The sequence below is a fragment of the Populus nigra genome, chromosome 2, assembly GCF_951802175.1.
Source record: "Populus nigra chromosome 2, ddPopNigr1.1, whole genome shotgun sequence".
NCBI classification, from domain to species: domain Eukaryota; kingdom Viridiplantae; phylum Streptophyta; class Magnoliopsida; order Malpighiales; family Salicaceae; genus Populus; species Populus nigra.
Window position 1 is genome coordinate 44,422,614 of NC_084853.1, and position 13,029 is coordinate 44,435,642.

At 31.6% G+C, this 13,029-nt stretch overlaps 2 protein-coding genes across 2 annotated transcripts; both read right to left on the reverse strand.

Annotated features, from left to right (window-relative positions):
- Positions 1–2,249: 2,249 nt before the first annotated feature.
- LOC133683134 (calcium-dependent lipid-binding protein-like) lies at positions 2,250–8,383 on the reverse strand. The gene is made up of 12 exons (XM_062106663.1): positions 8,129–8,383; positions 7,867–7,998; positions 7,628–7,729; positions 7,367–7,417; positions 7,005–7,125; positions 6,550–6,671; positions 6,330–6,428; positions 5,409–5,489; positions 5,226–5,311; positions 4,263–4,488; positions 3,301–3,465; positions 2,250–3,014 (listed from the first exon to the last, which is right to left on the reverse strand). Exons 2-12 carry the CDS (start codon positions 7,969–7,971, stop codon positions 2,637–2,639), a joined length of 1,536 nt encoding a protein of 511 aa, XP_061962647.1. The 5' UTR covers positions 7,972–7,998; positions 8,129–8,383; the 3' UTR covers positions 2,250–2,636.
- Positions 8,384–12,285: 3,902 nt separating this feature from the next.
- LOC133683015 (early nodulin-like protein 18) lies at positions 12,286–13,027 on the reverse strand. The gene is made up of 2 exons (XM_062106533.1): positions 12,826–13,027; positions 12,286–12,749 (listed from the first exon to the last, which is right to left on the reverse strand). Exons 1-2 carry the CDS (start codon positions 13,025–13,027, stop codon positions 12,286–12,288), a joined length of 666 nt encoding a protein of 221 aa, XP_061962517.1.
- Between the last annotated feature and the right edge of the window lie 2 nt (positions 13,028–13,029).

Here is a 13,029-nt window from a genome sequence, read left to right on the forward strand (position 1 = left end):
GTGGGTCTGGGCTTTCATTACATTTTCTTTTTTTCTATGCGATTCATCTTAACTTTTTTTTTTTAAAAAAAAAAGTAAACGACACCATGTTGATGTTGTGTCCATATTTTAGTTACTAGAAGGTGGTTGAAAGTTAGGATATGATTGTTTTACATCAAAAATCATTTTTCATTTATTTTTAACCTAAAAACATTTAAAAAACACTTAAAACACTTAAACAATCTCGTTATGTCTTCATATAATTTAGTAAATCACAAAATAAAAATCAACTTGAAATTCAAAAACTTTATAAGGTGAGATTTACCCTTTTATGGATTTTGAAGATGGAAGAACACATAATTAAAACTATTGTCGTCAAATAAAACTTGTTGACACTAAAAACGATCACTTTAATAGTCTAAATCAATGTTAGCTGATATTTTATTCATCTATCATCAATATCTAGTTATTATCTTTCTAACTTCGAATCATGGACTGCAAAATAAGATAAATAAAATTTTGAACTGGAAGTGAGTTTTCAAAAAATTGAAGGGACTAAAAATGGGTCAATTGCAAAATAAAAGAATTAAAGTTAACTATTCAAGTCAATTTTGAAACTACTATCTAAGTTTTTTTATATTTTTTTAATTTTATCCATGTCTTTCAATTTTACCCTTGTTCATGGGCTGAATCTCAGGAAATGGAAAAAAAAAAAACATAGAGGTGTAAGGGGCCTAGGTTCTTTCTGTTGAGCCAACAATAACAAGTCTGCTTTATTTAAACTTAGAATCCATCGATTCGGCTTGGCACCATTAGCCCTTTATACAAAACTTTCCAGCCTAAAGACTCCTAGCCAACTGAACCTCCAAACCAAGTCAGGATTTTAGCTGTCTCTAAGTTGGAATAGAGTCCTGCACTTCTCTTCTAGCTTCCTGAATAGTATTTTTTTTTAATGCATAATTTAATGGTAAAAAACTATTTAGAAAAATTAATTATATTTTAAAATATTTGCTACACAAATATTTTAATAATTTGATATGATCCGGTTGACTTTATGAATCTAAAAATAACCCAAACGATTTTTAATCATTTCAATATTAAAATATACAATTAAAAAAAATTCAATAAAAAAATAATAAAAAATAACTCAAATTAATTTAAGGGAACTCGCCAAACTCATGACACATGTTATAAAATCAAGATAATCTTGTAAAAAACAAAAATAAATAAAAAACATAGATTTAAAAAAATAAAAAATACTATTTCAATAAACAATATTTTATTATTTTTATAAGAAAAATAATAAAATAACATTTTATTTAGCACATGCATGTAAAATAAACTTTGAAAAATCAAAATAATTTTTATTTTTCATTTTTCATTTTTCATTTTTCATTTAGCATCTTGAGATGCTCTCTACTTAAAGAGACCCAAGAGACCTTGAACTACGCAATTTGTGTCTGTGCCCCTGTTTATTTCAATGCAAAAGGATTCTCTCATCCATCCAGGACCCAGTGTCCCAATGGAAAAAATAATTCAGGAACCATTCAAAAAACTCCATTACAAAAGTCAACTTTACCAGAAAAGGCGAATTCAAAACTGAACAATCACTTTATTTTTGAATGGTGTTTGATGAATCCCTGGAAAAAAATTCACGAAGTTTTCTGTAACCGGGTTGGTTGACTGACGGGCTTCAACCTTTTTTCTGACATGTTCTCGAAAAACAAATCCCCTTGGAAGACAGGAGACGATCAAATATTTAAGTCAATAAATATAAACATACGAAAAGGGAAAAATAGTAAAATACACCGGAAGAGAAAGAAATAAGATGAAAGTAAGAGATTGTGTATTTGTTTATGTTAACCATTTGACTTTGACTTTGTATGATGTAGCTTTGGGAAGATCGTATCAGAAAGAATTGGTGTGTTACCATTGGCCAGCTTTAGTTGGCTTTAGTTGTCATTAGTTATTATATCATGTTATGATTGTTGTGCCATGCACACTATTAATAAAATGTTAGTGATAAATAATGTTATTGATATAGAAAATGGAGTCAGTTATGCATACAAAAAACTCATGCTTGCGTGGAAAAAAATATGCATGAAAAAAAATTCATTTGCGCAGCTCCCCTGAATAAAAAAAAAACATAAAAGCATGTGCCGGACAAGACTGGACAAACCAGGTGAACACCGGTCTGGCTTCGAATTTTGGACTGAAATTCCAACCATTTGGAGTTTGGACAGCCCAAACGGCTAGAAAAAAAATAAAAATAAAAAAAAATATATTTTTTCTTCGAAAATGTGTATTATCAGTGTTTAAGAAGACTGTTGCTACGCATTCACGTAAAATAATTCAACTAGGATTATACAGTTGAAACTAATAACAGATATACATACCAAAGTAGCAGAAAAAACTTGAGTAGAAAAAACATGGAGCAAAGCAACATCTCAAGCTTTATCATTAGACCTGTTTATTTTTATATTTTAAAAATAATTTTTTTATTTTAAATTAATATTTTTTTGATGTTTTTAAATTATTATAATATAATAATATTAAAAATAATTTTTTTAAAATGAAAAACATTTTAAAAATTAACCATAATCACCATTACAAACAGAGTATATTCGAGGCCAAACTCACATTCTTCACCAGCGGGACTACAGGGGCTTTGCCCCACCATTTTCTTGCACATTATTGACTGGAGTTGTGGTGCCACTTCTCTTGCTGGATTGCCCGGTGATTGTCCTGCCCATGAATCTTCCTGCTTTGCCCAGGCCACTGCCAACAGCTCCGAGGCCATTTCCCACAAGCCCGACCCCGGCACCAACACCAGTTCCCACAAGGCCAACTCCAGCACCAATGCCAGTGCCCACCATTCCAACACCTGATCCCAACAGTGATGCTGCCCCATCAAGTGCATCCATTGTGCTCCCTATAACTCCAGCTTCTTTTAGTTTCTTTCGTTCCTCTACAATCTTCTTCTCTTCTTCTAGAGCAACCAACTGCTCTTCCTTGTTAAATTCATGGTACAAGACCTGCAAACCCAACGTCAAATATAAACATAACCAATAACGACAGCACATGAAATGAAACTGACAAGTACAAAGCCTTAAAGATGAAAATAGAGCAAAATAATGGACATAACTATATTGGTCCTCGAAACTATTAAAAACATGTCACGCGTGGGATTCATAGACAGAATCAAGAAACAGTAGAATGGACATAAATATGATCCAATTATCACCATCTGTTGTACTAGTCGAATAAAAAGTTAAAAAAAAAAACGAGAAAATAAACTACAATTATGCCATATTTTGTTACCTTAATTGTGATAGTTCCTCTATCCTTCTTATCCTTGACCTTCAAGGTATCAAATGATGATAAGAGTCTCAACTCCACTTCCTTCCAAGTTTCGGCTTCCAGCTCATTTAAGGCCAATTTTGCTCTTCCTAATCTCTTGTCTTGACCAATGTCCTTATCAAAGACCTGTTAAATAGAGTTTCATCACATTATTGTCATAAAGGATAATATATGACACTCTTTCAGTAGAGATCAACTATGTCAAAAACACTAGTTGAGATCATATTTGAGTTCTAGAGAGTAAAAACTAGGTAAAGTTCCATAGAATTAAAAGGGGAGAGAGGATGTCTCCATAAACTTTGGCAACTTCAACTGCTTGTTGCATAAAGATAATGGCTGGCATTTCGTAGAATAGCAACACATTAAATCATACAATACCAACACATGGTAAATGTATGCTTGCATGGATAGAGAAGAAAAATTAGAGAAGGATGCATGTATCCGACAAAGTGCAGTTAGGAGAAAGACTAGCATACATGGATACAAAAGAAAAATTAGAGATGGATGCATGTATTTGACAAAGCGCAGCTGGGAGAAGGACTATGAAGTCACCTGTACATGCAATTACAAAATACAATGGTAAATGTTGTGCTTGCACTTCTGAGACAATTATGTGGCCTAATCTCCCACCCTTCCAAACAGAAAAGAAAGCAGACCTCACAGTTTAGGTTCTGAAAATTTCGAAACTCATTCAGTGCATATTTCTAGCATGACAAATATATAGTTGTCTCAGATCCCCACGACAATTACAATAAGGGCCCACATGGAAATGAAATTCAAGCTAGAGCTGCTAGACTGTCAATTATGTCAACAAAACAAAATATAGAGTAAGAGGTGCATAAGAAACTACGCATGCATTGTTCTGAAAAAGGCAAAATAGAATAACAAGAGCAAAAGGATGAGGGGTATGAGAGATTTAAAACCTCAAGGATAAGCGACTGTGTCTCCTTGTCTTCAGCAATCAAGTCAAATGTTTGATTCCAAACAGGATTGAGGTTATTATCAACAACTTGTGTTTTAACCTTGAACATTGGCCGAATATATACAACTGCATAAGGATCAGATTTTCCAATCATTTCCATGTTCTTCAAGTCATTTGCCTTCACTACCGTCACTGTAAGCTTTCCTTGTGGTTTAAGCTCTAATTCGCTGAAATTAAAGAACAAGAAATATCTTAAGTAAACTAATATCTAAAATCTCAATCCTCCACTTTATGCTTCTAATGTTTAGACCCAGTCATCCAGGTGTTAAAATGAGGTTTAAGGCAAATATATCAACTTTTTAACATATACTTTCATAGATTGTTCATAGAAACTTATGATCATAAGATTTTGATCATAAGATTGTTCTGTGGTCTGGAACTGTTCAACAGGTATAGATGTAAAGTTGAGTTTGTGATTTTTTTTTAAATCAGAAATAATTCTTGGGGACATTTTATGGGTAATATTTTGAAATATGTTAAATAGCATCATACAACTAATGCTTGTATGTCATTTGAGTTGCGTAATCTTGAAGATAATTTGTTAAATTTCTAAAAAACTCTTGCCAATTCCAAAATTTTCCAAGCATTGCTAGCAATTCATGACCACAACAGCTATTACAGCTATCTAGAGCCAGCAACTCCATGACTGTGAACTCAATCACAATCATGAGCACAATCACAAATTGTGACCAGAACGGCCATTACAGTTATGTGACGCTGGCAACTCCACGGTTGGGACTTGGGAGCACAACAGAAATCACAATTGCAACTGCAACTGTAATTTAGAACAACGATATACATTCATTTCAAACACATTTGAGTACTCAGACAGCCAAAATGTATTAAGAAATATTGTAACAACTCTCAGGAGCAGAAAACAAAAACCATAAAGTTCGCTGTTTACCTTGTGTCAACAGGGATACCACCAAGTGGAACAACAATCCTGTGGGGCCACTGAAGCATATCTGTGACAATTGAATTCACAGTATCCTACCAAATGTGATAAGAGCAGAATAGTGAGTAGGGATACCAAACTGACAATGAAACAAAAGAGCATAAGTTTTGATAGAAGGAAGAAAATACTCACATCAATCATATCTGATACTCCAGGAAGGGCTGTTAAGCTTCCACCAACAGCCTTGAGAACATATTCTATCTTCGGCTTTGGCTGATTGATGATACAAGAATTAGTAATTTGCTGAAAAAATTATAACTGTAATGATGCCAACAATTACTAAGTGCATGCATTCATGTAATTAATTACCATCTCCTTTAAACTCAAAGTACTAACCATCTGATGATCATCACTAACAGCCAAATAGAGCATGCTATTGAAGTTAAATAAAATAATGGAACTAACTCATTTCTCGAGTTCAACTACAATCCTCATCCATATGCAGCTCCTTACATTATATCAATAATGTCAAATGAATTCTTGAAATTAATATAAGATTAGTGTATTGTTATACTGTTGGATACAATAACCACTCAAAGAACTTAAAATCTCGGTGAGCTTAACCATTCATTAAATATGATTTTATCGTGACTTTGTAGTGTTCTGTTGTTTGTGTAGCCTTCAAGCTGGAACATCTTGAAGGTCCACCAGAAATGATAGTTACATATCTGGTATAAGAAAGAAATTGAATGGAAAAAAGAAAAAAGAAAACAGAGAGAGAGACAAGAAGAAGTTGAAATATCTAATGTCACAGGAAGGAAAAGAGAGGCATGTCCAAGCAATGTGATTTCTATTTCTCCCTCCTATTTCTGTTTCTCTGAAATCTTGCGAGAGCTTTATGATAAAGATATTCCAACAACGCCTACCTATTTTAGTACAGCCCAATTATACACGCATATTTCCTATACATAGAAATCATTCATATTGTCGAAAATCCATCAAAGCCACTTATTTGTTGTACTAGTTCAAGTACCAACCTAAACACCTGCACATCACTACAAAGAAACATATAAAATAACAACCAGATACTTTTAAAACTTTAAAAAGGTGTACCTCAGCAAGTAGAGCAATAACAAGAGCAGAAATACATGGAATCTCTTCAGCAAGATGGAAGATAACACGGATAACAGTGTAAACTTCAAGATCTTTCAGCTGTAGCATTTTTTCACCATAAGAATATTAAGATAAGTATTCCCTGAAACAAAAAGGATCCAAATGGATGAAGAAAAGTCAAGAAAATTTGGTTATTGGTCAAAGTCATTGATCCACCAACTTGAATGGGTATGGAAGCAACAAGTGCAGCTTCAACGCCTAGAATGATGCTTGGATTACCACACCACCTCAAATCAATATCCATGGTAACTTCACCTTGCTTGAGACTTTGGACACGAATGCCTGCATTGATTTAAGTAACAAAGAAGGAAGTCAAGGAGCGATGCAATATAACATTGTGAGGGCAGTAAATAAGGGCATTTCAATGGTGAAAACATTCATACTTGGTAAATAAAAATATTCCTGGTAAATGTTTGCATGCTGTTTGTTTATTAAAAAATTGCCAGAAATACTTTCTGAAGTCCTATTTAAAAGAATGGCTCCAAGCATCAATTTACTTGAATGCTGTCATAATTGAATGCTATCAATCTCAAATGACATAAGAATACTTCATCAGACACAAGTAAGGCAACAAATGCAACTACATAACAGAAATGAGCATCTGTTGATTCATACCTTCAATCTTGGGGGGCACAGTTCCAAGAGAAAATTTGTTAAACTTTAAAGAAGTAATCCCTGGGGGTCGGTAGTCTTCCAATAGTGGTTCAACAGATTCTTTAACCACCAGTGTAGCTGCCTGTGAACATATTCGGCCAACAATCTCAGGTTTATTATGTCAGGAAAGAAGCTTGTTTTTGAGGCTCATTAAAATTTACAAAATCTTTGATCTGCATCACTCTCCTTACAACAAATTCTATCTTCCTGTAATTCTTATCAATATACATGGATTTTTTTTTTGCCTAAACATGAACAGCATTTACCAGCATTTTTTCCCAGCCAAAAAATATGATAAGAATAAAAAAAAACAAGAATCTTACTTCTGCAACAAAAGGCCATAATTTGCCCAATTGCTTGTTTAGCCATTTCACCTGCAAGATGCAACCAGAGTACGAATTAGTAGTGAACCACATCTTAACCATGCAACGATGCAGAAGGTGATTTTTTTTCTTGATACATGACATGTTGTCCTTTAGCTTCACAAAAATATACTTCAAGTTCCAGAATGACAACACAACATGAAATTAGAGCTCAAACTCAATTTAAAATACAGGAGTACCTAATTAGACAAGATTACAGACCTGTTCAAAAGCAGGAAAAGATATCCAATCAGGAAAATTATCACCACATATTTTCTTCAAATCATCTCTGTTGAGTGACCCGAGAAGTTTTATATCAACTGCCTGCAGACAGAAATTCGAGTTTGCATTTAACTTTCCAAATGCAATGCACCTCCCAGTATTTTCAAGCAACTTCTACGGAACAAATAATAAAGAGAGAGAAAGGAAAACGACAGGTATCTCAATCAAAATTAACGAACCTTGGCAGCTCTTTTGGTGCTTCGGTACTGCATCATGTGTTTCCATCCAGCCATCAACCCGATTCCAAAGATGATCCCCAAAAATATCCCTGAAATCAGCCCCATTTCCCCCGTTTCTAAGCACAACTAAACCTAATCCAACAAAAAGAAAAAGAAAACACAAAGACAAACAAATCAGAAAGAAAATAAAATCAAACAGCGATGCATTACGTCCATGAATTGCTATTGTTATTGTATGGAGAGGCTGAGGAGAGGAATTTACAGTGGAGAAATTAGGTAGCAGAGAAATGGAGGTAGAATCAGTTATGATTGCTTTACGCTAAGATAGTAATACTGATACTGCGATGCCCCTGAGAGTGAGTTTGTTTTCTCTCTCTTGAAAGTAACGGTTCCTTTCTTTCTTGAGTGGGAGATGCGAGCATTTAATATTACTCCGCGAGAAAAAAAGAAAACTAATGGAAGAGCAGAGGGAGGGCCAGGTATGGTGGAGGATGGAGAGCGGGAGACAAAGAATTGATCTTCTTTATTTAATTTATAACGACCATGACATTCAATTGCTGCGTTTATTGCACTCCTTCTCCCTCCATAATCCTGTACGTTTTTTTTGGACTTGTTTGGAAATATCTAATAGGATAGGGATTTTCCACTTCACCCTTGTATTTTATTATTTTATTTTTTTTAATGGTTTTTGGAAATACGTTTAAATATTATTTGATATTTAAAATTATTTATATATATATATATAAATTGTCTTAATGTGTGTCAAAAATAAATTTTTAACATTTAAAAAAACAATAATAAATATTAGCAAAGTAGCTTTTTAAATTAGGATTTTTTCTAATTTTGGCCCCTTCTAAATTATTTTCTTGGTTCCACCCCTGGATCGGGTACGTAATTGTTACTAACTTGCTCCCTGTATTATATGAATGAAGGTTTTTCACCGAATCCTATTTGATATTAATAATATGTTTCTATTATTGTATTTTTATTTTATTTTCCAAGTTTACAATGATATTATTTAAACCATTATGTATCAAATTAAATAAGTTTCTTGATTAGATTAAAAACAAATCGTCCAAATTAAAATTTAGAGGATTGGTAAGAAGGTATCTTCTTATAATCCGTTTTCTTCTTCTTCTTTAAGCTGGAGTTGTGTTAAGTTATCAAATATAATTACTCACTAACTAGATTAATCATTTGTGTTACTGTAATAACTATTGGTGACATAATATAACCTAAAAAAACTAAAAATAATAATTTAAAAATATATATATTTTTAAAAACACGATGTAGTCTCGTAAGCAAACAAATAGCGTGTAGAGAATTTCATAAAAAAAAAATACTTGTTACATGTATTGGTGTATGTTTGTGATCATGACACATAAAATTTTTAAAATAATTTTTTATTTAAAAATATGTTAAAATAATTTATTTTATATTTTTTTTATTAGCATGTTAAAACTATAAAAAAAACAATAAAAATTATTAATTTAATGAATTTTTAAATTAAAAATAATTTTAAAAAACATCAAAAGCATAAATAGAAACTCTCTCAAACACCTGTAGACAGGGAATATCATTTATTTACTGGATAAGGGTTGGATTTATGGATGGGCCTGCAGGTTTAGTCGCCTTGAAGTTGGTGGAAAGTAACAAAAAGAATAAAATCCGAAGGTAGCATGCTTGGGACCGGGCAGAAAGTGATGGACTCTAGGTAACCAGCTTGTTTGTATCCCTGGAGACATGGTTCTATGGTTTGTGTGTGTGTGTGTGTGTGTGTAAAATGGCACCCGGCATCGTGTTAGAACCATTTTGAAATCCAAACACAAAAGACAATCTATCCTGCCCCATGAAAGAGACAGCTAGTTATACATGGAACCATACGGGTTGAAATCAATGATGCTGCTTCCGCACTCGACTCTTAAATCTAACTGCTGTCATGCTATGTCTTGTCCGGTCAAAACTTTCAAAAACTTTTCAGCAAAACCAGTAGGTGTGGTTATTAAATTTGATTCGAACAAGAATTGAATTGCGAGTTGGAGATGTTAATTTATTTTTATAATATATATATATATATATTAAAAAAAATTTATTTGTTTTTTACATAAAAAATTATAAATAAAAATAAAAAACTTATACATAATTTAGTTAACTAAATTAAAAATTATCTATGTGAATAAATTAAAATCAAGTCATTAATAATAATTAAAGATAAAACTATAAAGAATGAGAGATAAATATAAATTAGATATTTAATCTCGCAATACGAGATGAGATATATATTTGGTTATGTTTGTTGAATTTATTTGTTAAAATTATTTTTTTATTCAATCAAATAATAATAGAAATAGACACACATGAAGTTTATTAAATATAATAAAAGGAAAAAAAATATTATAAAATGTTGCATGTATTTTATATATATATATATATATATATATATATATATATATAAGTAGAGTTAATGTATATAAAACATGAAGAAAAATTGATGAATCATAATAATATCTTCAACAATTAAATACATGAAAAATATTCATAAGAAAAAATCTATTAAAAAAAAGTGAAATAAAAAATTATAGAGGGGGGTTTAATTGAGATATGTATTAAAAAAATATATTTTTAAGAAAACATGTGTTAAAAGAAGGTATCAATTGAAATAAAAGGAAAAAAAAAGAAACAAGCAATGATAATCTAGCTGTCACGGGCGTGATTCAAATAAATAAAAAAACAAAATGACCTGGGTTATAGTCCTGATCAGGTTTAATAAGTCGATTTTATTTTAATTAGACAATAAAAAATATAACAATAGTAAATTTATATTTTTAAAAATAAAAACATCACGATAACTTGGATGAATAAGCATTTGAAAGTACAAAATTAAATAAAAATGAACAAGAAAACCACCTCGAGTCAACCCGAAGTGACATGATAGATTTGTAATCTGAATAACAAGGAGCGAGCCAACTTGGGAATGAAATTGAAAAATAAAATAAGCCACAAAAAAATATTGACTCGCGTTGACTTTTCAAACTTGTCGTATGGGTTATTAGATCATAAGCATCATGCATGGAAAAACCACAAAGGTCAATCCCTGACAAATCAAATATCGAATGATGAAATAAAAAAGAAATTTAATCACACATGATGATTTGAAATTAAAAAGAATTGTAATAAAAAGAAAAATAGTGGAGAGAAACAAAAACTAGAGAGCAACCCATAAATCTTTATTAGAATATTAAATTAAAAAGAAAAATAACTTTAATGAAATAAAAAAAGAACCAAATCAAAAAATAATAATACACCACAAACTTTGATTAAATGATGAATTTGAAAATCAATAAAACTTTTACTAAATGATTAGGGGAAAAATTAGAAATTAAAAGAATAAATACCAAATTAATATATATATATATATATATATATATATATATATATATATGATAAACTGGAATTGAAAGACTAATTTAAAAACAAATATTTTTTATGTATAAGAGAACCAATAAAAAAAATTAAAATTTAAAAGAATGATGACTGAAATTGAAATACTAAAAACAAAAAGGATTAACCTATAATTTATGGAAAAAAAATAAAGAAAATAAGATTAAAAAAGCCTCATCAACAATAAACTACCTCGTCGTCGTTGACATATATTGATCAGGAGAAAAAGAATGTGACAACACTTTCAATAATATGGTAACATGAGATATTTAACCATCGAGAAATGCCATATATTTTGACACATACTTTTGAATTTAAATATAAATCAATCAAGTAAAAAAAATCAAGTTGCCTACTATAATTTCAAAATTAAAAAAATAAGCCCATGTAAAGGGACAAAAAAACCATTTGATGCATAACTTGTTTTAAAGATAAAGAAGTCATTTCATTGTATTTTTTTGAAAAAACATAAACACCCTCGATCAATAATTTATTTTTTCTTATTTGGAGGTAATTTAATTATCTAGAAAACATGAAAAAATTCACATACTCCAGGTCATTTTTGATTGATCAATTGACTATGAAAAAAATTCAAATTACCCTAATATTATATATTTTTTTTCAAAATACAAAAAAATAATAATTTAATTGTTACATCAAATAGTAATCAAGTATGGATTTTAGAGTTATTATTATCAATTGGATTAAAATAAAATTATTTATAACAAAGAATTTAAAAATTACTTGAATTTTCCTATAATAGAAAGAAAATGTATTTTTTTTATAAAAAAATAAGTTAAAAACAAAATATATATTTAATTTTTTCATTTCAGTTTATAAAAATTACAAAGTACATCTAAATTTTTTTCAATCCATGAATAAAATAATTCATGAAAAAACCTCTCTTCAAATCAACACCCAAACATAAGAAAAAATCTCCATTGCATATGTATCCTTACCGATCCAACACCAAACAACTCAAAAAATACCACCCCTATCCCCACCATTGACTGCCAGCAAAGCAAATAAACTCACACACGCAATCACTTGCACGCTGGCCCCGTTTTTAAATCCACTATTTCCTGCCCCCTCTCCCTTGGCCGGAATAGTGATCGGCGGATAAGCTGAGTCGGGACTTGGAGGCTCCCTGTACGGTGGAGGGAGTGGCTGATTAAGACTGGGAGGCAATCCAAGGCTGCGACTAACGTTGATATCAAAGGCCAATCCATGCTGGCATTGAATGCCATCACTAGCATCGGAGAAGAAATAATTCGGACCTTGAATAGTCAACGGTACAATTATGTTCAACGTTTGATTAAATACCGTGTTGCCTCCGTTGTAAACGAAGGTATCGTTATAGGACGAGTCATCGATTGAGCAGTTTTTGAATGTTGACAGATTGTAGGTTTGGATCACCATCTGATTTGAGCTCGTTTTGAAAACTAAAAAAAAAATCAATTTAACAAACACTTTGAAAATGTTCACGCGTGCGTTCACATTTGGAAATTCGTAGCTTACTAAGATAGTCGCCGAGATTGAAGGTTTGGGAGGCAGCCCAAGAGGAATAGTTAGTGGCAGTGGTGTTGGTGGTGAAATTGAAGAACCAGCCGGCATTGTCACCAACGGTGTGGTTAATGTATTTAGTGGGAGGAGCCTGTGTTGCGGCGGCAGTGATCAGGACGGCCATAGTGATTAGATGCAGAATGGTAGCACCGATCATGG

Bases quoted from the DNA above. Each gene is read 5' to 3' on its own strand.
- LOC133683134 (XM_062106663.1), bottom strand. From the start codon at position 7,971: ATGGGGCTGATTTCAGGGATATTTTTGGGGATCATCTTTGGAATCGGG. The intron at 6,429-6,549 runs GTTGGTGGATCA...AAAATGCTACAG, and splicing joins TTGCTTCCATACCCATTCAA to CTGAAAGATCTTGAAGTTTA. The intron at 3,466-4,262 runs GTTTTAAATCTC...TCTATTTAACAG, and splicing joins CACAGTCGCTTATCCTTGAG to GTCTTTGATAAGGACATTGG.
- LOC133683015 (XM_062106533.1), bottom strand. From the start codon at position 13,027: ATGATCGGTGCTACCATTCTGCATCTAATCACTATGGCCGTCCTGATC. The intron at 12,750-12,825 runs GTAAGCTACGAA...TTTTTTTTTTAG, and splicing joins CAATCTCGGCGACTATCTTA to TTTTCAAAACGAGCTCAAAT.